General features: G+C 35.9%; 2 protein-coding genes across 4 annotated transcripts; one reads left to right on the forward strand and one right to left on the reverse strand.

Annotated features, from left to right (window-relative positions):
* The first annotated feature begins 321 nt into the window (after positions 1 to 321).
* On the forward strand, positions 322 to 13,548 carry LOC132276953 (DEAD-box ATP-dependent RNA helicase 28). Its single transcript, XM_059778607.1, has 19 exons — positions 322 to 687; positions 811 to 993; positions 1,117 to 1,185; positions 1,360 to 1,466; positions 3,938 to 4,016; positions 4,797 to 4,970; positions 7,042 to 7,190; positions 7,454 to 7,549; positions 8,017 to 8,119; positions 8,282 to 8,344; positions 8,639 to 8,700; positions 8,972 to 9,068; positions 9,627 to 9,745; positions 9,912 to 9,954; positions 10,199 to 10,300; positions 11,509 to 11,607; positions 11,702 to 11,785; positions 12,587 to 12,867; positions 13,329 to 13,548. The coding sequence occupies exons 1-19, from the start codon at positions 412 to 414 to the stop codon at positions 13,342 to 13,344; spliced, it is 2,202 nt and encodes a 733-aa protein (XP_059634590.1). The 5' UTR covers positions 322 to 411; the 3' UTR covers positions 13,345 to 13,548.
* Positions 13,549 to 14,830: 1,282 nt separating this feature from the next.
* On the reverse strand, positions 14,831 to 24,493 carry LOC132280067 (uncharacterized). Of its 3 annotated transcripts, none has more exons than XM_059782183.1 (3): positions 24,187 to 24,493; positions 23,455 to 23,545; positions 14,831 to 18,359 (listed from the first exon to the last, which is right to left on the reverse strand). In XM_059782183.1, exon 3 carries the CDS (start codon positions 18,244 to 18,246, stop codon positions 15,151 to 15,153), a length of 3,096 nt encoding a protein of 1,031 aa, XP_059638166.1. In that variant the 5' UTR covers positions 18,247 to 18,359; positions 23,455 to 23,545; positions 24,187 to 24,493; the 3' UTR covers positions 14,831 to 15,150. The 3 variants fall into 3 exon arrangements, with proteins under 3 accessions (XP_059638166.1, XP_059638164.1, XP_059638167.1); XM_059782181.1 differs by having other exon boundaries at positions 14,831 to 18,366; XM_059782184.1 differs by lacking the exon at positions 23,455 to 23,545 and having other exon boundaries at positions 14,831 to 18,366.
* Between the last annotated feature and the right edge of the window lie 1,448 nt (positions 24,494 to 25,941).

The following is a 25,941-nucleotide window of genomic DNA, read 5'->3' on the forward strand; positions in this document are numbered from 1 at the left end:
AAATTAAGTGTTTTTCAAGTTGTGTTAGAGACAATATTTTATGACATTTCTACTGGATAAATAAAGAAATATCCAATCCCGCAAAAAGCTTCTGACACCTTTGTTTAATTTAATATTTTCATCAATCCTTTTTTTACGCTTAAGCAATTGTGTGTGTATATACTAAATGGGTAATCACAAGAGTCCAAAACTGATTGGGCTAGGAGTGGACAGGCCCAACCCGATCAGAGCCAACCCATAAGGGAGTAGACCCAAGTTAAAAATCTTGGGGGCACACTCCTAACTTGCTTTGCTGCGACGCCGTTTATATGTTATTTTCCATCGTCCCCCCGTCCAAAACCCTTGGAACAAAATTCTAAACCCTTTTTGTATCTCAGAGCAAAGCAGGAACTCGACTGTGTTTTCTCTCTCATGGGTTCAGATTTCTTCTTCGAAGCTCCCAGCGACGAAGAACTCGATAACGAATCATACAATCCTGAAGAAGAAGACGAAGAGGAAGAAACCCTAGGTAAATCGCAATCTCCCTGGGACTTCGCTTCCTTCTCGGAATCAGTCGCCGATGAGCACGCCCGTCGTAGCACCACCTCCATCGACTTTAAGATCTCCAAAGCCCTCCAACACCGCTCCACCCCAGTTTCCACCACCGCCGAAGACGAAGACGCCTCTGATTCCGAACCAGACCATCAAGTAAGTACCTTTCTACATTTCATTATCTCTTTATACGTATATATGTAAAATTGAAATTGAAGGTAAAATTTATAAATTATATATATGAAGAAAGAATTGAAGATTGTTTTGAATTATATATAGGAGGATTATAGATCCGAAGACGGTGATGACGAGACTAATGCAGTTGGAGTTGTTAGCAAGCCGTTCTTTGCTTCGTCCGAAGGAACTTGCTTCCATGCGAATTCATTTATGGAGCTTAACCTTTCTAGGCCTTTGCTTCGAGCTTGCGAAGCACTTGGCTACGTTAAGCCCACGCCAATTCAGGTTTTTTTTCATTTTTTTCGAAATCTGTACACTCATTTCTTTCTAATTTACTAGATCAATTTTGACATATTCTATGTATTGTATTCAGTCCTGCATGTAGCTAATTTTAAATTTAATTTATAGGCAGCCTGCATACCTTTGGCGTTATCGGGGCGAGACATCTGCGGGAGTGCCATTACTGGTTCCGGAAAGGCATGTTGCAAACCATATTCTATTTGTAATTAGCCGCTAAATATTGAATTTGTAAATTATTCTTTTTAAAAGTAAGACGAGATTATATATGGACATGAGCAAGCAGAAAATTGAATCATTTACTTAGTGGTAATGTTCATGAAGTAATGCTTTTGTTTTTGTTCTTTTACACAGACTGCTGCTTTTGCCTTGCCTACGCTGGAGAGACTAATGTTTCGTCCGAAACGCGTGCCTGCAATTAGGGTCCTAATTCTTACCCCAACCAGGGAGTTGGCCGCTCAGTAAGTTTTGTTTCCTTCAAGTTGTTTTATGTTGCTTTTATAACGATTTGGTATCAATCATGCATATACGTGTGTCATAAATGTATGCTTATATAGTTATATGCATGTTTTTGTTAGCTATTTATGCTTCATTGGACATGGCTTTTACACCATTTTGCACTTGCCTTTACTCTCTTTCTCCAGAAGCTCCATTAGTGACGATTGTAGTTTAATTCTGCTGGCCTGATTGGTCAAGTTTATTTAGTTAATTCATGTCAGCAACAAAGTTACATTTTGATCATTGCTGCACAATAAGTGAAATGATCAGTCTGGTACTATCCCTATACAAAACAATCTCATCACGGTCTCTTGATTGTTAAGAATAGAGTTATGAGAAGGAAAATAAATGTTGATTGTGATGGTGACAATGTACATTTGGGATATGGCACCCCTTTCCAACTTCTACAACGTGGTGTGCCGGAATTGGGGCAGTTTATATCTGGTTGAGATTAACAAGAGTTTTGTACTTTTAAATTTTGAGTTGGCACATGAAAAAGATGCTCACTCCTATGAGCACATGCACATGTCATGAACTAGACGGATCAACATGTATAACATGGTCAAAATAATACCACTTTACATAATAATGGAATAAGAAATATAAAATACAATCTAAAAGTTCTACTGTGGACATCTGGATCTTATAATATATTTATAAGTGATGGACAGTCACATTTAAATAGCATGAAACGAATGAGAAGCATCTATTTTTTATTTCATTGAGTTAACGCAAATATCAAGCTCAATAAACCCATAATCTTGTGATATTTGATGCAACTGGACAAGGGTGCCAGAAGCCTGATTGACTTGGTTTTTGAATGTTGTGTAAGACAATGTTGTCTGAGCTTGAGTCATCGTGGTATAATGATAGGAATTGCGAAACGATACTGTCAACCCTTGATGTTGATAGATTTGACATATCAGGCACTAGATTGAGCTAGGAAGCTAGGAGATTCTTGCTTGTGTTCCTAATGAATACAATAGTTCCTTTGCATCTTCCAAGATTGATGCCATCCAAGGTTGGATTATCCATAGACAACAGTTTAGTTCATTTTTTTGCTTATTTTTCTGTTTTTCTTTTTTAAATTGTGATTAACTTGTTTTCTTTTTTCCTAACAACAAAACGTTAAGTAGCTCTCAAGTTCCCACTCTTTATGATATGACTTCCGTTGGCAAGACAAGAGTAAGCGCTTTACTAGCACTGTGCAAGCATCCTTTGAAATCTGAATGTCTGAGTGTAAGCAACATTAAGATGGGAAGATTCGGAAGAACAATGAGGTAATAGTGAAATAAATGGGGACAAGATATGCAACTGTGTTGTTTATCATTGTGGCTGTTTATAAGGAGCGAGTGTTCATGGTAGATATCCCATATGAAATAAGTGTGTGATGGATGAAGTGGAGGATTGTTTGTTGGATGCACGATTATTGAATAACTATTAAATTAAATGGAGAGTTTTATAAGCAGCTATAGTACCATTCATGCATTATGGTATGTAATTATGTGTAGTCATAGATTTATGGTATAACATTTCTATAAATTAGCTTAGCCAAAGTGGTTAATTTTACATGTTAAAACATTTAAAGATAAACAATCAAATGCATATACTAAAAAGAATGTGAAAGGAGACAACCTGTGAAGTCAGCTGAGATGCTACATGTGCAATGAAGGTTAATAGTTGTGTCAGAGTGGAGAAGAATTTTACTTCAATGTGAAGGCACTACAAGAGTAGAGGAAGGACGAGAAGTAGTTTATGTCATCTGATGATTCATAATTCAATCTTTATACATTAAAAAGATCTAGTGACTTAAAATGGATTGATGCTATTTTAAATTGTTTGGCTAAGGCTTTGTTTAGTTAACTAGTCTTCTTCTGTGTTGTTTTCTCTGCTCTAATATGAAAACTGATTTTCCCTTCTTTTAATGATTTCAATCCCCCTTTCCTCCTTACTTTAAACTATCAATTTCTAATCCTCTCTCTCTCTCTCTCCCACACACACACACACACACACACACACACGTCAAGCGCATGTGTACTGATGAAGTTATATCCAAAGCTTTTTTGCATTAATACTCACACTTGAAATTCACTTTTGCTTGTGGCCTGAAAAATTATAATATGCATATAGCTTTTTTCTCCAGATCTAAAACAAATTTTGCACTACAAGGATTGGCTAAAACTATAATGATTATCCTTTTCCTATTCAAGCTGTATGGAAAAGGGGGAACTAAGCTATTATGATTATGGATGCATGACCTGTCAGATACAACGCGAACTATGTGTATCCATTGATACTTGATAATGTAATTTCAGAAAAATATAATTTGGAGAATATCTTCTTGCAATGAATTTTTTTTCCATTTGGATTACCTTGTTTAATTTTTATGTTTTTTATTGGTCAACTGATTTTGTGTTTCAATTATTTCTTATAGGGTTCATAGTATGATAGAAACGCTTGCTAAATTTACAGATATCAGATGTTGTTTGGTACTCGGTGGGCTCTCTACAAAGGTTTGTTTCTAAAATTTCAAATTGTCAGTGTCTTATTCATTGTAAACCTGGTTTTGGAGGAGTTATTCTCATAAAGGAAATAAAAGGAATCCGTCGATTGTGCATCTAGTTTCGTTGTTGAATAAATAGTCAGTCTTTCCACGGAGATTTTGAATATTTCCTTGATGATTCAAGTATGATTATCCTTTGGAATTTTTAATATGATAAAAGTTTGGAGGATGGATGTGATTTTCATGTCTTACAGATTTCAGAAAGCTAAGATTATTTTCATAAAGGGGAAAAAAAAAAAAAAAAAAAGAGAAGAAAAGAAAAGGAATCCGTTACTTATAATAATAATTAAAAAAAAAAAGGGATTTCAGAAAGCACGTTCCAACATGACTTTTGTCTTGCTATGTCATGTGGACAAATTAGAAACCCAAAATATCTGTCATAATTACATAGAATTTAACATGGGGTCAGGAATTTTGGTTTATGGGAGGGGGATAAATTTGTTGGTAGTGCAACTCAAAATAAATTTAACATGGGGATTGACATGGAAATATATGATCTCTTTCCTTTTTCTCACCCCCCCCCCCCCCCCCCCCCCAAAACAAAAAAAAAAACCAAGCGGCATACAGATTTTAACAATTGACCTTAAGCACAAGAGGTAAATGTGTGAGTTATAACACATGCCACCTCACTCATGTTGTATGTGGCATTTCCCCGAATAAAATCAAGTTAATCAATCAGCTTACTCTGTATTTCTTTCAAAATCGTGTCCTTGACTCTTACTTATTTTAGATCCAAGAGGCAGCCTTGAGATCAAGGCCTGATATTGTGGTGGCCACTCCAGGACGTATGATAGATCACTTGCGCAATTCTATGTCTATAGATTTGGATGATCTTGCAGTTTTGATTCTTGATGAGGCAGATCGCCTTTTGGAGCTTGGATTTAATGCTGAAATTCGTGAGCTGGTATCTTTTAATTCTTCTAGTTTTTCGCCTTGAATAACTATTGCTACTTTTACATTCTAGGCAAGTTTGAATGCTGAAATATCTGTTTCTCATATTTAATTAGTGAAAATGCAGAGTGAATTGACATATATATTTTGTGGGAAATTTATATATATATATTTTTTTGTTTTTCATATAACTGCCTTTGCTTTATAAATGTGCTTGAGGAGAATAACTGCATTAGGAACCTCTTACATTAATTATGATTCAATCATTTCTTTCTTAATATCTTATGGTATATGATTTACTTACTCTACAAACTCAAAATCAATAGGCTTTTGCATGTGCTTTGTGGTTTCATGGTCCTGTGTGCAACACTTTAAATTACAAAAAATGTATGCATTGCCAACTTTCAGGGAGGAGTTGTGATTGACACCTCACGTTCATGTGTACGTTTTGGTTGCTATTAACATTGGATGAAACTATTAAGAATGTTTTAAAATGTTAAATATTATAAGAGAGATGGCTTGTAATAAAAGAGACTGAAAAAAGATAATTTATGTGGCCGACCCCGTTCATATGGGATTAAGGCAAGGGTGGTGATGATTATTATTTTGATTGCTATCTAAGACACTGGAGATCTAAGAAGTACAGACCCTATTTGGACACTTCTGGATACCGTTTCTATGATTGAAAAAGTAATTGTTATAATTTTGGACACTTACGAGTATGTGGCAAACAAACCTTGTAAATTGGATAAAAGTTCATTTTAGGATAAAATCTTGTTTTTATTAAAGGGATGGGTTCTGAGAACAGCCATTTTGTGCAAAATAATGTCAAAGGTTAGGTCTATTTCTAGTGTTCCCTTTCCTAGCTCCCTATGTAGGCGGGGCTTGCAATGGCAATAACCTTTTTTTCAGTGGGCATGAGAGTAAGAGTAGATAGAGGAGTCCATCAATTTGTGTTTGGAAATACAAATACATATTTATGTACATGCACAAACAACCAAATATGTTTTATGTTCTTATTTACTACTATCTTGAGATGGGCAATTATGATTATTTTATTTCTGTGTTATAAATCCATCTAGTCATAGAATATTTAGATTTAGTTCTCATGCAGTGATGTTTGGAGTATATAATATAATATTTAAATAATAAAATTATGTATTTTATTCACATTCTATCTCCATATTCTTGCTGTGGTATTTTTAAGGTGTCATGCCAGCTTGACCATGTATGTCATGTTGTATTTCTATCCTGTATCCATGTTCATGCTTCTAGTACACTTGAATAGTGCACATAGGAGATGGAATAAGAGAAGGGAAAAAAGAAATGGGAGAAAAGAGATAGGGGACTAACATCCTTAGGGACTGCTATCTGATAAAACTGAAAATTAGCATTTGAATTTTAGTGCTGAATTTTCGATACTGAAAATTCCACTGGTGAACAAGTCTATACCTCTTAGATTCTTTTTAAGCGGAAACTACTTTTTAAAAGGTAAGTAGTTATGCATTATCAAATGCATAGAGGAATTACTAGAACTTTTAGTTTTTTAGCAATTAAGAGGTGTTATTGAACAGCACCTTACTAACGTTTAGAGTTTCCAATAGTTGGCATTCTTAATTACCAAAAAAATTAGTTGCATTCTTCACAATAAAGAGAAGGAAACATTCAATTCTATAGCAAATTATGAGATGGTTTTTACGGTTAGCTTTTTTTACAAGTGCTTCCTGACTAAGCGTCCAATTTCATTCAAATATATGTTATGCTTGACCAGATAACCGAATGCATCTACGTCATCTAGACTTGAACATGAACCAAAACAGTATAATACATTTGCATTAAAACAGCAGTTAAAGGAAATTCAACAACTTAATGCAGCTGCTCCCTGAAATGAAAACAGCCTTCGATAGAGTTCCATGTCTTTCAATCTGAGGAAGGGATAGTAACAAACAAGTCACTGATTGATCTTCTATGTATCACTGATTGATCTTCTATGTTATTGCAAGTATTTTGGTTGTGTTTGCTGTTTTACTGTATAATATCTTGAAAATGTTAGTAATTTTGTCATTTGTTGTGGTTATTTGCAGGTTAGACTCTGTCCTAAACGGAGACAGACCATGTTATTTTCGGCTACCATGACTGAAGAAATTGATGAGCTTATCAGGCTTTCTTTGACCAGACCTTTGCGGCTCTCAGCTGACCCATCCACTAAACGGCCCGCAACATTGACTGAGGAGTAATTCCTTTATAACTTAGCAGTTTGGGTTTGGGTAGAACTTATTACAGATTTTTTTTTTTAAATAATAAAAAAAACTTATTATGTTGATCACATATTGTGATTTTATTTTTCTTTTGAAATTTTACGAAGAATTGAACATCATATTGGAATTAATTTATTATAGCAACAATTCTTTACTTATTATCTATTAATTTATTATTTTTTTTACGTTGAACCATTTACCATCCAACTTATCAATAACTGAGACTGCTTGTGTACAGGGTGGTTAGGATACGGCGGATGCGTGAAGTAAATCAGGAGGCAGTTCTTCTTGCACTGTGTTCTAAGACCTTCACCGCCAAAGTGATTATTTTCAGGTTTCTATTAATGTTAAGGATGTATTCATTGATTCTCTGCAGAATTTAATAATACATGTTTCTTTAAATTGCAATTATCCTATCTGAGTTATGAATAGATTAAATAGAAAAAAAAAATCTTAGATTGAATGAATTATGTTTAATTTACAATATGAGTTATTAGTCAAACTCTTTTAAGCTGTTCTAGCACAATATGCAGATTTGGATTTGTAGCGTTGTGTTATTGGAGTAGTCCTACTACTAATTTAGTTTTACATAGTCAAGTGGTTTGAAGAAGATTTATTTTAGGAGCTCCAAAAAATTGAACCCTATTACAACCTTTATTTTTATATTGTGCAAAATTCATTTATAAACTAGATGAAAGTTATTTGGAGTTGGAATAAAACACTAGGGTCATTGTCGATATTGTTGCCTTCTAGAGATTTGATCTTGAGGCTTCCATTAATGAATTTACATTTCATTGGCAGTGGAACAAAACAGGCTGCACACAGGTTGAAGATTTTATTTGGATTACTCGGCTTTAAAGCTGCGGAGCTTCATGGAAATCTTACCCAAGTCCAGCGTCTTGATGTGAGTTCCAGAGCTCTGTAGGTTTCATTCATTAATTAAAGAGTACTTGAACAGTCCTATCAAGATGCTAGAACTCCTTAGATCTTCATTAATTTTTTTGGTTCATCGAGCTTACAATGTTACGTGGGCTGCAACTTTCTCGCTTGGTGGATATCTGTCTAGGCTTTGGAAATTTTCAGGAAGCAGCAAGTGGATTTCCTAATTGCAACTGATGTTGCCGCTCGTGTAAGATGTCTAACCGATTCATTTACTTATTTTCTTTGCATGCTCCGATTCCCCTGGGGGCGGATTATTTTTGGACTAAAGTAAATGAATTGTTCTCTTAATCAAATTTCCGCTGAATAAATCCTATTAGGTTTTTTATGAGCACGAACACTTGTTTGAGCCAAATTTGAAGGATCTTTCCATCATGTACTTAATTGATATCTTCTGGATTTTGATGCATATTTTGCAAAAAAGTTCAACAATGGTTGATAATAAACCCCATTATTGTTGATGTTATCTTATTCTCTTTTGCAGGGACTTGACATAGTTGGTGTTCAAACAGTCATAAATTTTGCATGCCCCCGTGACCTTACCAGGTATATACCAACTCCACAACCCCAACACCACCACCCCGCCCCCCCCAACACAACACAAACACACACACCCATTTTATGCTTCTCTGTTCTTGAATGGTTATATACTTGTGAGTTTTACCCCTTACTCTTGTTGTGTGTGTATGCCTGCTTTTTTTTCATCCATTTATTTGGTCAGATAGTTTTACTTTAAATCGACATTTGTCCAAAGAAATTTGAATTCATGAGGAATCTTCTCTCTGTGTATCTCTCTCCCACCTCCCCCTCCTTGCAGTTATGTTCATCGAGTTGGTCGTACAGCGAGAGCTGGCAGAGAAGGATATGCTGTTACATTTGTCACTGATAATGACCGGTCTCTTCTAAAAGCCATTGTGAGCATTTTTTTTTTTTTTTTTTAATTTCCAGTTCTCTCTCTCTCTCTCCCCTCTTTTCTTTTCTCAGTATGTATGTTAGGCTATCCCTGAAAGCGAAGACTTCTGAAATCTGTCTCAATTATTATTCATTAGTAACGTTATGATGAATAGGAGAACTGATATAACATTACAGAATCTTACTCCTGCACTTTTCATTCATTCAACAATTGTCGAAGCCAATAAATCTTAGTTTGGATCAAGTGTTTCTCACTCGAAAGAGGTTGTGTTCAACTTGTTGTGAGGAAGGCCATGAGTGGGGTTAGGGCGGTGACGACCGTTACAGGTCGGAGGAAGATCCAATTCCAACATGATTCTAAACGATTGTGGAAAGAAATGAGATCTAATGGTTTGGATCAAAATTCAAATTGCGAGTTTCAATTATAATCAAATTGATTTTGATTTTAGGTAGATTCAATCCAATTATGATCCAAGTCTGATAAAAAAAATATTATGAATTCTTACATATGTGATACTTCTCAAGCGACACAATTATAATTTTATTGGACATTATAACAGGCAAAGAGAGCTGGTTCAAAGCTGAAGAGCCGAATTGTGGCGGAGCAATCAATTACCAAGTGGTCTCAGATAATTGAGCAAATGGAGGATCAAGTAGCTGCAATTCTGCAAGAAGAGAGGTAAATTTGTTTGTTTTTTGTAATTTTTTTTCCTCTGGTAGGAGAGAATAGAGGTTTTTATGATATTTCATTTTCAATTTCCCCCTTTTATAAGTATACAGTGGCAATTACAATTGTTAAATTTTTTTTTCCTTCATAGAAAATTGTTTTTTAAAAATTGATGCAGGGAAGAGATGGCACTGAGAAAAGCTGAAATGGAAGCAACAAAGGTTTTCTGCCCTAATCTCTACATTTATATGTTGCCTATACTACTGAAACTTTTTTTACGCTCCATTACTCAAATCTATGTAATTGGTTTGTTGGAGAATGGCATCATCAAGAAGGTTGATATTGTCATACAAAACTGATTTCATGGATGCTTTGTAGCCATGAAATAGTATCCTTCATCAAGCAATCTTATTTTTGAAGCTTTATTTTTTTTTAATGTGATTTACTCTGTTCTGTGACACTCAGGCAGAAAATATGATTGCCCATAAAGATGAAATTTATTCACGCCCCAAAAGAACCTGGTTTGTAACAGAAAAGGAGAAAAAGCTTGTAGCCAAGGCAACAATGGTAATATTTTTTGCTTCATGGATGTTAATCCATATGCATGGTTTTATATAGTAGTGTAAGTGCTTGAAGTGCCATAAGTCATAAGGTGGCTGTTTGCAATTCATTCAGTTATTGTTTATTTTGCTCTAATGTTTCTGCTTGATTAGGTTGTTGAAGCTTCATAATTTATATATATATATATATTATACATATTTTTTTGGAACATCAAGTTTCAGCATAATGATGACCTTTCTTGTAAAGCGCAAAGTTAATTGAATGAGTGTATCATCTTGTTCATATGCTAGTCATTTTGCTAACTGTACTCCAATGGCTTAACAACATCAAGCTTTATCAAAATCAATTTTGTTAACAATTTACTCCTTTGAAAGGAAAATGAATTGGGGCTATTGCTTAGCGCAATAATAGAATTTCCGATTGTCAAGTAAGAAAACGTGGGTTTGAGTCTAAGGACAGCAGTCTTATTTGTGCAATGCCGAAGTTTTGGTCTTTGTCCAGTTCACTTCGCCCAATGCCCTTCATTGCCTGGAACATCACTAGGTAATGATAATGACCTTAAAGTGAATCTTTGTATAACAAAAATCCTGAATAGGACAAACAGCCACATTCTATTGCTCCTTCATTTATATTAATCTTGAATCAATCATCTGTTCATATTTCTTTTTGAAGCTTTATCATATCTAATAGGCCCATTACCACACAAGAAGAAAGAGGAAAATTTTAAGCATGAAACTATTCCCACTTCTCGCTTGCATCTGTATCTTCACAGCTCCAGGCTGCAGCCTTTTGGGGGGTTGAAAGTGGGTCTGCAAATTGAGCTTAAAGAATTGCAACTGAAAGATCATCTTGGTGGTATTTGCGACCTTATAACACTCTGTAAATTGTAGTGTTATTTAACTGTTCTTTTGGCCTTTAGTCATACATGAGTTTCAGCTTTTGGGAAACGGCTTCCAACTGTGAAAATTTATTTTGGAGGCAGATTTCATATTGAACTAAATACCTACTTAACCTTATTGTAATTTTGATTCTCCTAGATATATGAAGTCAATCTTCGAAAGCGAGTATGTTTTAGTAATTGTTATCTTTATTGATGGTGTTTGAATGAAACATAAAATTGTAATTAACTCCCATAATTTTTCCTAACCATGCCCAGAATTTTTATGTTAAGAAATTAGTTCAATAACTGTTTGACTTGGCATCTGAAATGACAGGCATCTGCGGATAGTGGAAGAAGTTCTGGAAATGAGTTTGTCAGTGCCCAACAAGCCGAAGACCTTAAGATGAAGGAAAAGAGAAAGCGAGAGCGTGAGGTGATTATTATATCCTACATTTGATTTATATTTTTCCATCAGAAAACTTCTAGCCGAATTGATTGATGTGATGCTCACTCTTTGGTGTTGATAGAAAAATATGCCCAGGAAGAAACGGAGGAAACTGGAAGCAGCTAGGGAGACATTGGATGACGAAAATGAAATTGAAAAGTTTGAAGTATGTGTCTATCCCTTTATCTGTCTCTCATATTCACTTCAATCAAAAGAGTCCCAGAGTCTGATGGGAAATTTGTAGTCACATAGGTCATTAGCCAGATCATTTTGGAGAATTATAATACCAAATCTTGGTTCAATCAGATAGCCTGTGTATCATCAGTTATGTTTGGGCAGATTCTTATTCTGAATTTAATGGGACCAAGGGCTATTAGATGGTGTTTTTTAATGTTCGGGCTGTCATATTGATGAATGTGTTATGAGGGCAGCCACTTTGTACAACTATGCTCTCTCTCCATGTCTCTGCTACTGGCACCTTTGATGAAGGAGATCACCCCAAGTGATGGCCTTTATTATTGGTGGAACAGTAGCTTATTACCTGTTTGGACAATTTAACGAATTATTCTAGGGTTATGGGTAAAATGCTTTCTTATCAAAATACTGCCGCTGCTTCTCTGTCTGGCGGGGTCTGTTATGGATGGCGTTAAATTTAAAATAGGAAGTATTATGATATGAGCGTGTGCAGCTTTCCCTCTCCCTCCTTCAGTCTGTTGTAGACCTTGTGTTTGCTGAGCTTTTAGTATTGGGCATTGAAGTTCATAAACATGTGCTGTTGGGCGACTGACCGTTTGTGTATCCATGTGTTTGTGTTAGCACTGTTTGTGTTAACACTTCTCATATTTTTAAGTGCTAATGTTGATTGTTGACCTAAAAAATGCATATTTTCTTTGCGTGCTTGATCTAACAGGCTTTGCATTATGTGAATTATACAGTGGTTTCCGGTAATTAATATTTTAATTTTCAGGAGGGTGGGAAAAACAAAAAAGAAAAAACTGGAATTTCACTTGTTGACCTGGCTTATCGTCGAGCAAAGGCTGTAAAGGCTAAGAAGAAGGCAGTAGATGCCGGCAAGATTGTGAAAAAAACAGAAAAGAAATCGAAGCATCCTCCACGAACAACTCAATCGAGGACAGAAGAGATGCGGGAGATGTTCCAAAGTGACATGAGTGAGAAAAAGCAGAAAAGAACCCTTCGTGGTAGTGGTGGTGGTGGAAAGAAAACGTCGTCGTTCAAGAGCAAGTCACGGTATGAAATAATCTAAATTCCTTTTTCTCAGCTCCAATTGTATTTTTCAAGGTATTCTTTGTTTTCCTCATTCAAAGTGACATGAATCTGTTTGTCTTGTTTTCTTCGACTTTTTTGGTGCTAAAACCTGGCATTATGTGTTGTTGTTCAATTAATAGTGAGATCATTGGACAGAGCTTATTTTTCTATTTGGGGGGTTTGTGCAATATGAATCCTTTTGGTCGCCTTAGGTTCATTTATGGGAGTTGTGGCCAAATCCATGCTAGAATCCGTGTCTCATTATTATATATATATTTTTACATTGGCAAAAAACACACTCACTCACACACACGTTTTGCCCACACCCGGGCTTGAACCCAAGAGGAGGGGAGGTTATACCATTGGGCTACATGCCCTTTGGTTAATCCGTGTCCCATTAATGTATTGTACCTTCTCAAATCCATTTCAATTTTTATTTGCAGCTATAAGAGGAAGTAGCAGCATCAAGTAGCCGATCTAACTTTACTGTCAAGCGGCATCAAGTGGAGGTAATGTACCTCTATAAAGCAGAGGTAGCAGCATCGGTCAAGCTTTCCTTCAACGTACCTCTACAAGAGTTGTAATCAAACAAATGAAATTTATATTAAAATGCTCATGTTATTAAGTTATTTAATGAAATTACTGTCTGTCCATTTTTGCTTAGGGTCCTTGTGTCCTCGTTCTGCCATTTGAAGTTTATGTAGATTTTCATTCATTAGTAAACAAAAGACTTGCTGGTTGATCTTGCTTTTTGGGCCACAAGATCATTCTGCTTTTGTAGTTGTCAGTAAGGAAACACAGGTATGATAAAAATTAGTCTAATGGAAGAACCTTCTTCGGGGAGGGGCTCAAGCTCTGGTGTGGGCTGTGGGCAAAATTTAAACGTCAACGTGCCATTTGGTTAAAACAACAAAAAATATTAGATATGACCAAGTAATATACTGCAGTTGGGACTGCAAATTGAACTTTTAAACCATTTGGTTAAAACAAGAACAATTAGATATGAATCGAAGAAAGTATACTGAAGTTGGGACCGTAAGATTGAACTTAGTTGTTCTCACAAACAATTTGGGACTGTAGATTGAACTTGGTTATTTTCACAAACAATTATTTTCGGATCGTTAAAAGCTCGGTTTGAGATCATTTATGAACTCATTTTTCGGCACAAACAATTTTGCTTGGATCGTTAAAAGCTCAGTTTGGGATCATTTGTGAACTCATTAATGACCTCATTTTTTAGGCTAGTTTAATAAACGGACCAAGTTTGAACAATGCTGATGTGTAATATATGTATGTGTATGTGTGTGTGTGTCTATTTTATCCTACTTTATATGAATACATATATATATATATTACTAGTACTTGCTAAATAATATATTTATGTACATGTAAATAAAATTAGGAAAAGGAATATGATATTCCATGCGACCTGTCTCTCTCTCTCTTCGTTGGGGTTTTTTATGCGTACCATGGTAAGTCCTATCAGTCCCTTCCAATTTCTTTTCTACGAGTAAAAATCTACATTAGAAAAAGCAGGTGCCTTGCCAAATGTGGCAAGTAAAAGAGGAAAGATGATACAGTGTGTAAGTAAAAGAGTTAAAAACACAGGATCCTGAATTGTTGATTCTCTTTTCAGTAAACCGCAACAGAGTCACAAAAGAACGCGAATCCCTTTCATTTTGCCCGTGATCGGTTAATAACAACGAACCACATCAATATAAACTGAAGTGATTATTGTCCATTAAATACACTTGCAAAAAACTGATAGTGAGGAGGATCCATTTCCATCCTATCAAGTACAAAACTGCAACGTACAAAAGTAATAAAACGAACAGAAAATAAAAATAATAATGATGACACAAACACAACAAAACAACTTATTGTATAAAACATCAGTTAGATCCAAACTATTTTGTCAAATATCAATACCATATACACAGAAAGAGACTAGAAAAGAGACATTCCTCCAAGTTTTCTTTAAAAATATATGGGAAAGAGTTTATAAATAACAAGCTTCTTTTGATAGCAATGGGCTTCTATGAAATAAAAAGAAAAAAAAAAAAAAAGGAAAATAAGATATGAAACAATGAAACCTAATTTCTTTTCTGCTGGCAGTTGATCTCATGAGTCAAGTTACATCCATAATCCCTGTCTTTTCTCAGTTCTACTAATCCTTCTCCCACTAAATCCAATTGGCTCATCTACAGCTATGCAAGCATTAAACCCCTTGTTTAGTCCCTACTGATCCCAAGATAAATAAAAAACCTACTTCCACGGCGGTTGCTGCTGATGTTTGTAGTTAAACGGATAGGTTTCCCAGCCACCATCGGGTTCCTTTCGCTTCCCACCAACACCAGAACTTACAGACGGTTGCAAATTGCTCCTCAAGTGCTCATCTACTGACCTGCCAGGACCAGAACTGAAAAGCTGCCTCAAACTACCTGAGTCTCTACTTCCCCCCTCCATCATTAAGCCGGAATTGAGATCAAAACTAGGCCGTGAAGGCCCAGCCCCGTTTGATGCTGGAAATGTGCTAGTCATGCTCATAATGAACGGTGGTTGGGAGAAGTTGGCCGCAACTGTTGATGCAGAGCCCACAATTTGAGATACAACAGGGGCTCCTCTAGAATCCACCATGTAAGGGATGTGGCCACCAGGTCCATAGATACCCGAGGAAAAGGGCATTGTAGGCCCCGTTGTAAGGCCATTGTACCCGAAAACAGGAGAATGTGTGAATGACATTGTGGCCCCCATCCCCAAAACACTTCCAGTTGTTGCCAAATTAAGATCGATTGCAGGCTCTGGAATCCTGCCATTTGGTAACGATAGAGTTTTAGAAACAAAATCTTTTCGACTGACCTCCACTCTGGTACCCATGATGGAAATTGTGGAGTCATCTGATTTAAGTCCTCCGGTAACATTTAGATTTATTAGAGGAAATGACTTCCCAACATAGGGCTGCTGATTTGAAGAATCATTATAAAAGGATGGCTGGTCGTTCAAATCAATGTTCCTCAAGACAGGTTGCATTGATGATGATGAAGAAGAAGGAGATGGGCTGCCATGGCCGTTCCTGAGCTGAAAGAGCCTTCCCTCCATCTTCCAATCTGATGAGCCATCAGCTTCATCACTGATGCGGTTAAGATCCAACTTGAACCTCTCTGATCTTCTTGGACTCACTTCCACTGAAGATTCTCCAGAAGGCAGGCCAGATGATAACATAATTTGTTTTCCCGGCTCTAGATCTGCGATTTTATCATCACCACTCTCAGCCACATTCAGATCAATATCAAGGCAGTAATGCTGCTGCTTTGAACTATTGCAACTCCCCCCAACAGAGAAACTCCTGTCACTATCATTAATTCTGCGCGGTGATGCTGGGCGAAAAGCACTAGTTGCAGCAGATCCCTTCCAACCAAGAGCCCCCTCAAACTGCAAAGGTGCTACAGGCAAACCAGGAGCAGCTGCTGCCCTTGAAGCAGAAACCACAGAAATGGGGGTCGAGCTTAGATTTACTGGGTGATTCATATCCTCTGAGCAGACTTCTTGGTTCAGATCAAAATCACAGAGGCCTTTCTCCGCATGACCTTCTGGTTCTTGAGCCGCCTCAGTAACCTGAGAGGACATATCGTGCATGCAAAGTTCTGGCTCGGTGTCCAGGTTATCTACACTAATTAGGGGCTCCTCCCCCTTTGGTGAAGACTCGGCACACAGATCCAGTCCAGTTGGCACATCATCAGGCGGGCCTTCAACAGGTTGGCTTTCTTTCCCATTTATAGAGTCTGGGCTATCTGGCTGTCTGATTCCACCTTCTGATATCTTCTCAGAGGAGCTGCAACTTTGCTCTATGCGATCCACGACCTCTCTTTCCACTTCTATAGCAACTAGCCGAGCAACTTCTATAGCATCTACAGTGCCATAGTCAAGGTCGAAATCAGACGACCTCTTCTCGATAACAGAATCTTTGTCTTCCATTGCTGGTTCCGTATCATTTGCCAGATCCCCATCTTCATCACTAGCATCCTCCTGGACTTCATCAGCTGCACCATGGTCTTCTACCTTGGAAAAAGAAGTATCTGGATCCTTGGTTTTCCCCAATTTAGACTCACTGCCAGAAGAATCCTGTAAAATATTACCATAACATTCACCACCTTGATCTGTAGTTCTAAACAGCTGTGTGCTGCAATGATCCATAGATCCAATGTTATCCATCCCACTCTTCCCCTTTAACACAACTGTTCTCACATCACCAAAAGAGGAAGCTTTTAGATTATAGTCTTGATCTTTGGAATCAGTATTGTTTTGAAGGTGATCTTCTATTGCAGATTTTGGAGCATTTGTAGCATTGACACTTGAAGAAAGAGCTCCAGGTTCCAACAGATTGGAAACAGAAGATACGTCCATTACACGAAATTGGTCCAGGGAACCTATGATCGTTTGCACCTGATTACCATCATCAGTGTTTTCATCCAACTTTGGAACATCTGACTTCCCTTCAACATCTTGCACTGGATCCACAGAACTACAAGTATCAATTAAGTTGGTTCCTTCTGAACAATGTATGGGGCGATCTTCCTTGACAGAAAGGTCTTCTTTACTAGGTTTTAACATGATGGGGGAGCCCACAGCATCCCCAGGCACATCCTTGCTAATGGCATGGTCCAAAATTTCATCAGATGTTTGGATCTGTACATCATGCCTTTCTGATTGAACAGTGTCTGAACTAACTGATGACATCTTTTCATCTCTGGCAGGCTCAACATGTTTCTCTTCATTCTCACGTCCTCTGGAGGGAGAAATATCCCTGGCGGAACATTCTAGGCTTCCACTCTCATTAGCAATATTTGCACTTACTATCCCATCATCACAAATTGCCCCACCATTCTCAACATCCTTGGAATTCGCATTTCTATCTCTGTCTTGCTCCCAGCTATCAAACAGAGTTCTAGCCCTATCCTGAACACTAGAATTATTGTGGCCAAGGAGATTCTTAACAGTCATCCAGATTCCAGAGGAAACTGACTTCTCATTGTCTATATGCAGCTTTTTAAGCGCCCGTAGTAATGCAGTGATTGACTCTTCCACAAAGCTGTCACTTGTATCATTACCAAACTTCTGAGCATCCTTAAGCCACCTATCAATAAACCAGAGTCCATCTAATTGAATAAAAAGATCAAGACATTCTTTATTCTCAGTAGCTGCTATAGTGCTTGCAACAGTAGACCACTGCCTGGTTGCATCACCAACATTCACCACACAATCTTTCTCTTTCTGCATTACAGTGATCAGCTCCTTAACTCGAGCAGGAGCGGTGAGCCCATCTTTCATCTCAGTCAGGGTAAAGAAATCTTCAAGCGTCATAGTGCTTCACATGCCACTTAGGACTTCCAAGCGCCAAAGAAGTCCTTGTCACATGCTAATACATATTCCTTCATCCCAAGAAACTATAGAGAAGTTTCAGGAAACAATTCACGCTGCATCCTGCAAACATCATGTTATGATTCTTATGAAATGAAACATATAGTACTTGAAGAAAGTCACATATCATAAAGCATAAATCTCAAGGACAGACAAAATATATTGTACAAACTATTAGCCAAGAGACGTATAATTAATTTTTTCTCACTTGTGATTGGAAAAAAAAAAATGATTTTCTGGGGGGGGAGGGGGGGTGAGGAATGAGATAGAACTTCAACCACAACTAGACTTGGAATTTATCAGCTGATGTTCATGAGAGTGTTTTAAGGTAAGGACAGTTTTTCAACAAGTTCAAATTCAATTTCTTCCTTTAAGAAGCTGTGAAAATTTACAAATTTTAAACCAATATACATAGTTATTTAACGCTCTTCTTCAGTCAAATGACTGGGATACACAATTGGGGTTTACCCTCCCCTATACCCCATAACCAGGCCCAACCCCCATTCCGAAGATGGAATTTTATCTCAGGTCTCTGGTAAGACAGCCTGTAGACTTGACCAACTAGGCTAGGTGGCACCTTTATATCATTATGAGCCATAAAATTCAATAGATCAGGTTACAGCTGTAAACATCACAACAACATCATCATCATCATCAACAACACAACAATAATAATTTGAAAAGCCCAGTAGATAGCAGACTTAGCAGTCAGAATGATGCATAAAACTTTATGCTCAGAATGGTGGTGCAAGTTCAAAGAAATTGTGGTGAAATTTCAAAGTAAATATAGTGCAAATTTGAAGTCAAAAATGTGGTGCAAATTCAAAGTAAAGGTGCAGCTGGTGCAATTTTGAAGTAGAGTTGACGCAATTTCAAATTAGTTTTTCAAAACGGCGTCGTTTGGAAGCACAGGCATGGTATTCAAGAAGTGGCGTACGGATTCCAAATTAGTTTTTCAAAATGACGCCGTTTGGAAGCACCGGCATGGTATTCAGGAAGTGGTGTACGGATTCCAAATTAGTTTTTCAAAACGACACCATTTGGAAGCACCAGCGTGGTATTTCAGGAAGTGGTGTATGGAGAGGATTTTGATCCCATAAGCACATGCTAAACAGGGTTCAAATTTAAGTATATATGGTGTAATGGTACATGAGAGAAGAATATGTCCTGGAGTATTTCTGTGTGCGCACAATCCATAAATGTGCACTTTTGTGGGCAAGTGCCTTTGTACATCGATTGCATTAAAGAACATGTAAGAAGTTCCATAGAAAGAAAAATGTTCTGAATATCCGTTGTGACAATAATATCCATAATCAATTTTATCACAGCAAATTTACATGCCAAATGCAGCATGAATTGCATATTTTATCCATCATCCCCTTTTTGGCACATAGAGCATATCTTTTTTGAAGAAAAATCCTGTGTCTGCATCTCCATGTCATAAATAAAGGTATAAAAATTCAATAAACATTTATATAAGCTTTTCAACTTCTTCAATCCTTGAATTAAGTTATTCAAGCCAAAAGTAACTTCACCCCCAAAAATGACTCTCCTTAATTACTAATTGTTTCACCCCAAAGTAATTTAACCCTCAAGTAATTCTAATATAGTAAGTACTTGAACCTAGTTAACTTCTAGGATCAAAAGGAAGAAAAATCATTGACCTGACAGACCAAACATCATAACATATATAGAATACAGTAAAAGATAATCTGTATCAAACAGAGAAAGTAAAGACCCCGAATAAATTTTAATGACCTCCTAAAAAGTTAAAAATTTAACAAATTCAGCCCCTCAATAAGCTTTTGCACTTAGAAGTTGGTCCTCAACACTGTTTTCTCCTTGATAGAGCAGAATATGACCAATATGAATTGGACCGAGCTTTTTGTTATAGTACTTTTTTATACGTACGCTGCTAAGAAGCTAAGCTTTCTTAGCATGCGGTCAAAGACATCCAACTAGGGTGCACCTGGTTTCATTTGATAAGGTTTAGTGGGAAAATTAGAATAAAATGAGGATCACCTAAAACAAAACCAATCCCACTTACCCAAAAAACCTAATCTGAACTAAGTTATAGAATGGTTTGAATCAGTTTGATTTTTCTCAATAAATTTCATTCGTGTTTCTAGTGCCATTAGTTCTTGTAGGTTGGTCCCTTGGATAAAAAAAAATATAACAAATTAGGAGGATCTTCAAAATGCTGCTTGATGTCCTCAAGTTTGAAAAAAAAAAAAGCATCCATGCACTTGAAATTTCAGTTGCATAAAGATACCAAAAAAAATAAATAATAAAGAACTTCATACTACCAATATGCCTGCAATTTTCTATAATGGAGAAGAGAAGTAGTGCAAAATGTAATGAATAACTGAAAATAGAACACTACTTTCACGAGAATATATATTTTCTTATATGACCACGTTTTCAATTTCCCACACTTTCAAGAACTTTCCATCCAATTAAATGTAGCCTTAGTAAATGAATTTATCCAAATTTATTTAACTTGATCAGAAATTACTTGCTTCCAAGTCCAACTGACATTAGCATCAGGCCATTTTGCTTGTTCCATCCTTTAGACAAATCTCATTAAAGAGGTCAAATCAAAATACGATAGTCTTACGATCCCACAATCCCAAATTGCTAAATTAATCCCGACCACACGAAAATCACTGGGAAGTAGAATCACATTAGGATCGGTAGTGTCAGAAGTAGGATCATAGAATCGCATAGGATTGCACGATCCTACTAAATCGTGGTTTTGTGTTCTTGATTTATTTGAGCATACAACCCATTTGGGAAAATAAATTTAATCATTTTAAATATAAAGCCCAACTCTTTAGCATAAGTGCATTAAAAAATAAAAATGAAAAACAATAATCAAAGACCCAACATCAAATGCAGAGACGATTCAACTCTGAATTTCAAAGGTATGGCTCAAACCTTTAAAAAACCAAATCCTCTATTTTGCTTTATTCTTCTTAATTTCTCTTTTCTTCTTTATTTTTCAAAACAAGAAAGAGAAAGAACTCTATTTTTCCACCTATTCTTTGTCCATTCTGAAACAAAATCAAAGACAAGCTTCATTTTTTTTTCCGTTGTTCTTTATATCTCTGTTTTGTTCTTCTTTTGAACCAAAAAGTACACCTTTCAACTAAATTGCTCAAACACTTGCAAGTAAAATGTACTTTTCTCTCTTTGTTTCTCTTTTCCCTTTTTCTATTTGTTTAGGCTTTACTTTGATTTCTTCTGTGAGATTCTGCTTGATTGTTATGCCAATCCTTTTGTATAGAGGAATCAAAAAACTGATTTTAAGTGTTTGTCATATGACTTGAAATCTTTTAATGTTAATTGATATTGTTAGAATGTCACATGTTGGTTGTTTAGCCTTACTTTCTAGTTTCTACTTAATATTGGAGACATTTGATTTAGAAAGTTTGAGATATTTTTCTAATAATTTTATAGAATCTTACGATTTTCAATCTGATCCTACGATTCTGATCCCTTGGGCCCCACATCGATCCTACATAGAATCCCGATCCTAACAACCTTGATTAACATGAGCACTAACCACACCATGCCAAGACAACAATTAAAAGAAAATATATAAATAGATATACATTTATTCAACAATCTTCAAAAAGAAATTTTCATGGATTATTTAGAGATGGACAAAAAAGAAAGAAAAAACCTATGAGATCTAGTTGCCCAAGCAACTGGAGAAATATAAGGAGAACGCTATAAGCAATGATCTCCAAGCTAATCCAGTCTCAAAAATAAAATTAAAAATTAAAAATCAAACAAATGAACCAAAACTAGAGCAACTGTAATATTGTTTCTTTTGAATCTAATGACGTGAAATTGCAAACTCCACTGATATGAGCTAAACACACGCAGATATAAAGGGAGACACATCGCCTTGTAACAGTCATACGGACACAAATAATGACGGCCGCGGTTCTGGTGGTGATGCTGATGATGATGAGAATAACGATGACAACAATGTAGTGTTGTACTTCATTTACACCTTCCAAATGGATCCATCAAATAAAAAAGTAAAAAGATAAAGCACTTATATTCCGCTAATCTGAAACCACATGATGTAGCTTTCAGAAAGTAGATGCTTTCAGTTAGATATATACTATTTCTGCAGTTCTATACACAAAAGATGTGCCGCTCGCTGCGAACTTGGAGACTAAAATGCAAAGGTTCAACCGTTTTCAAAACTACTTCTAGACTCTTCATAAACAATTTGAACTTTCAGAGGCAAAAGTCCAAAAGAAGTATAACCAGACGTCAAACAAAAGCATTCAGAGATGAAACTTGCCTAAGCTGATGAGTCTTATATTAATACTCATTCAAAATTGATCAAGTTGAAACATGTATAACAAGAGGTCAAACAAGGCCTCAAAGAGACTTGAATGATTTGGGGCGCCAATATAGTCTAGGTGCCAGCAGTCCATCATAGCATAGAAAGAAGCTAAAATAGAGTCCTTATAGAAAATTTAGAACACAATTAATTTAGTTCATGTAATTATAATTCTGCCATGAATTATTTAAGTCTTTTCAAATTCCTCGCACTTAACTAATTTACAGTACAACAAGTTTGAGGAATTTAAAGGTACGCTGTAATATGAGAATCATACATGCATGCGATGATCTGTTTTCTAGTTGATCGAATACTTACATACATTTCACAGTAACAACAATTCAACAACTTTAACAATGAACAATAATTAAATGGTAAACAAAATGTCACATATAAAGGAATTGGGTTGATGAATCTCACGTTTTCAGAAAATAAATAGAATAACTTCATGAGGTAATCAAACCCTTTCAACAAATAAATGTTAATCCAATCAGAATAAATTTTACAAAGCTCATTGTGATGCCTACTATTGATGTATATTGAGGTTTCTCAAATTTACCCAACCTCATAATGATTTTGTCAAATTTAGATTGCCAACTGCCAATCTTTATTGGTATATTTTATTGCTTATAATAGACTATCATGCAATAACCCTAACCATGTACACAAATCAGTGTTCTGGTTTTAAAAAAAAAAAATTACGTTGATGATAACAAAAACTGACAACAGCACATGGGCAAGCATAGAAAAAATTACAAGACTGAAGCTGTTAACAGCAGTTAAATTACCAGTTCCTTCAATGGGCCTTTGATCAAGTTCAGATGTAAACCAAAGATTGAAATTTAATAATCACAATAGCCAAATAAATAGCACGTCTTCCTGAAAATAGAAAAAGAAAAGGCATATAATTTAATATTCATAAACAGAACAGTAAAATCAAATCCGAAACAAGAAACCCAAAACTTAGAACATTGAGACAACCGAAGATACACTAATTACAAAAGACACACACACAATTGGGGGAAAAAAAATACAAGGGACATTTTCTAGAGCCACATATAAACTAGTTATAATTTATAAACCAAAACAGTAAAATCACAACACCCAAAAGAGAAAGTTCAATTGAATAACATTTGAGAAACTGGAAATGCACTAATTGACACAGAAACTCCGAAACAAAAGCAAAAACCAATGAATTGATCTAGGAATTTCCCACAACAACTAAGGAAAAACAGCTTAATTTTGGACAATTACTGATGAGTGAATACCATATGGAGAGAAGATCGAGCCCTAAAAATGAAATTCAGCAGAAAGAGATAAACTTTACGAAACCCTAAGTTTCGAGGCGTGAAGTATATAAAGAAGAATCAGATATGAAGGATTTAATTAAGATTATGCCTAATTAATGCATCAAAATTATAAATTATAAATTTGAAACGCAAATCCCAAATATGGTAAGGGTATATAATAAAATATGAAAAAGAATTAGATAATAAGTAGTTTGTGACTTGTAATCTTACCTCTCCATAAAAGGAAAACCCTAGCAGTGAAAAGGCTTTGGAGGAAGAGAGAGACTCGAATTTGATCCCAACAGCGAAACAGCTCCTCTGTCTCTCTCTCTCTCTCTCTCTAGACTTTCTCTCTCTAGAAATCAATCTTAATCCGATAACTTCGTGTATTTCGCATCGGCTTCTCTGTGTGAGCTGAGAATTTTCTCTCTCTTCACAAAACCCTCGCTTTTGTCCTCTGTGTGGCCTTTTCGAACCAGAGAGGGATAGAGAGAACGTTTCCTTTGTAATTTTCTCTTTCTTCTCAATTTTCTGGTCAGCTTTCAGTACGCAATTGGGTATTTACACGTGCCGCACGCGCGAAGCTGCCTGCACAGCCTGCCAGCGCACACACACAAGAATGTGGTTCAAACTTTTACAACCAATAATACGGGTCGAACTTTTACATATCGGGTCAACTGGGCTGGATCAGTTTCTTCCATTAGTGCAAAAATGAGTTACAACATTTCCTCTCCGAGGCACCCATAGTAAAGAAGAACCTATACAAGCGTTAAGAAGTAAAGAAACATTATGAAAAACTACCATTAATGCTTGACTCAAGGCATGAAGGTTCAAAACAGGCAGACAGTCTCCTTCAATAATCACATTCTTGTAACCCCGACACTCCCTAAGGACAAGACCTTTCGCAAACATTGGGAAGAAAAATCGTTACAACCTTGATGGCCTGGCCAAGATGATCTCTAAGAATAATGCCCCCACCACAAGATTTTTTAGAGACATCAAACACTGCATCGCAATTTAGCAATATTAACGTAAGTAAAGAATGGCATAGAATTTTGAACTACTTATTATTTATTATTATTATGCATAGAAAGTATTAATTTATTATTATAATAATTATAATCTAATTCACATAAAGCGGGTACGGGAGTGAGAGCAAATACAAAAGTGAAAGTCCAAATTGTTGTTTTAATTTTTGACCACTATTCACAAAACGTTTCAATGTTGTGCATAACAAAATAATTTTTACCAAACAAATTACTATTCAGCCAAAAACAAAATGCATATAGAAAAGAAACTAAGTCGATCTTTTCTCTCATTGTATTTAAAGAAGATAGGAAAACTAAATAATTTAAGTTTAAGTAAAGCCCAAGAAATTGTCATATAGAAAATAATGCATATATGGATATAGAAAATAATGCATATATAGAGAGGATTCAAGTCTATATGATATATAACCAAATATTATGTTATGTAGAGATAACACTTTCATAAATTAAAAGTAATTGCAACTTACACCTTTATGCACAAAAACCACATGTGACACACAAAATGGTGCATGAACCCACATATCCATTAGGGTGCATTGCCAAAAAGGAAAAATTTTGTGATAGGATGACAGGCATAAAAAGGCCCTTAATAAGAACAAGAAGATATCAATGAATTCAATGCGTGTGAAAGATTAGCAGTGGAAAATAAAAAGAGATGACAAGCTCACATAAATATTATTTATTGATTATCTTCTAGTCACATTATTTAAATATTATACAGTGGTTATCTTCTAGTCGCAAATGTTTGGTCCATCTGAACTTGTATGGTAGTATATCACTCATATGAATATTATACAAATGGTAGAAGGGTATAACTGTAATTTGGGATTCACATGCCATTCTTTGTACATTTCTAATATGGCAAGGATTTTTCCGACCACTGAGTCGTTATTATCTATATTACAAAGCATGAAAATATAACAACATAAAAATGTTT

This window comes from Cornus florida, unplaced genomic scaffold (genome assembly GCF_030987335.1).
Source record: "Cornus florida cultivar Cherokee Brave unplaced genomic scaffold, ASM3098733v1 CherokeeBrave_3.0.0_Hap2_Chr10, whole genome shotgun sequence".
NCBI lineage: Eukaryota > Viridiplantae > Streptophyta > Magnoliopsida > Cornales > Cornaceae > Cornus > Cornus florida.

Coding starts and splice junctions, on each gene's coding strand:
- LOC132276953 (XM_059778607.1), top strand. CDS start 412: ATGGGTTCAGATTTCTTCTTCGAAGCTCCCAGCGACGAAGAACTCGAT. Junction 1,467..3,937: donor ACCAGGGAGTTGGCCGCTCA/GTAAGTTTTGTT, acceptor TATTTCTTATAG/GGTTCATAGTATGATAGAAA. Junction 4,971..7,041: donor ATGCTGAAATTCGTGAGCTG/GTATCTTTTAAT, acceptor GGTTATTTGCAG/GTTAGACTCTGTCCTAAACG.
- LOC132280067 (XM_059782184.1), bottom strand. CDS start 18,246: ATGACGCTTGAAGATTTCTTTACCCTGACTGAGATGAAAGATGGGCTC.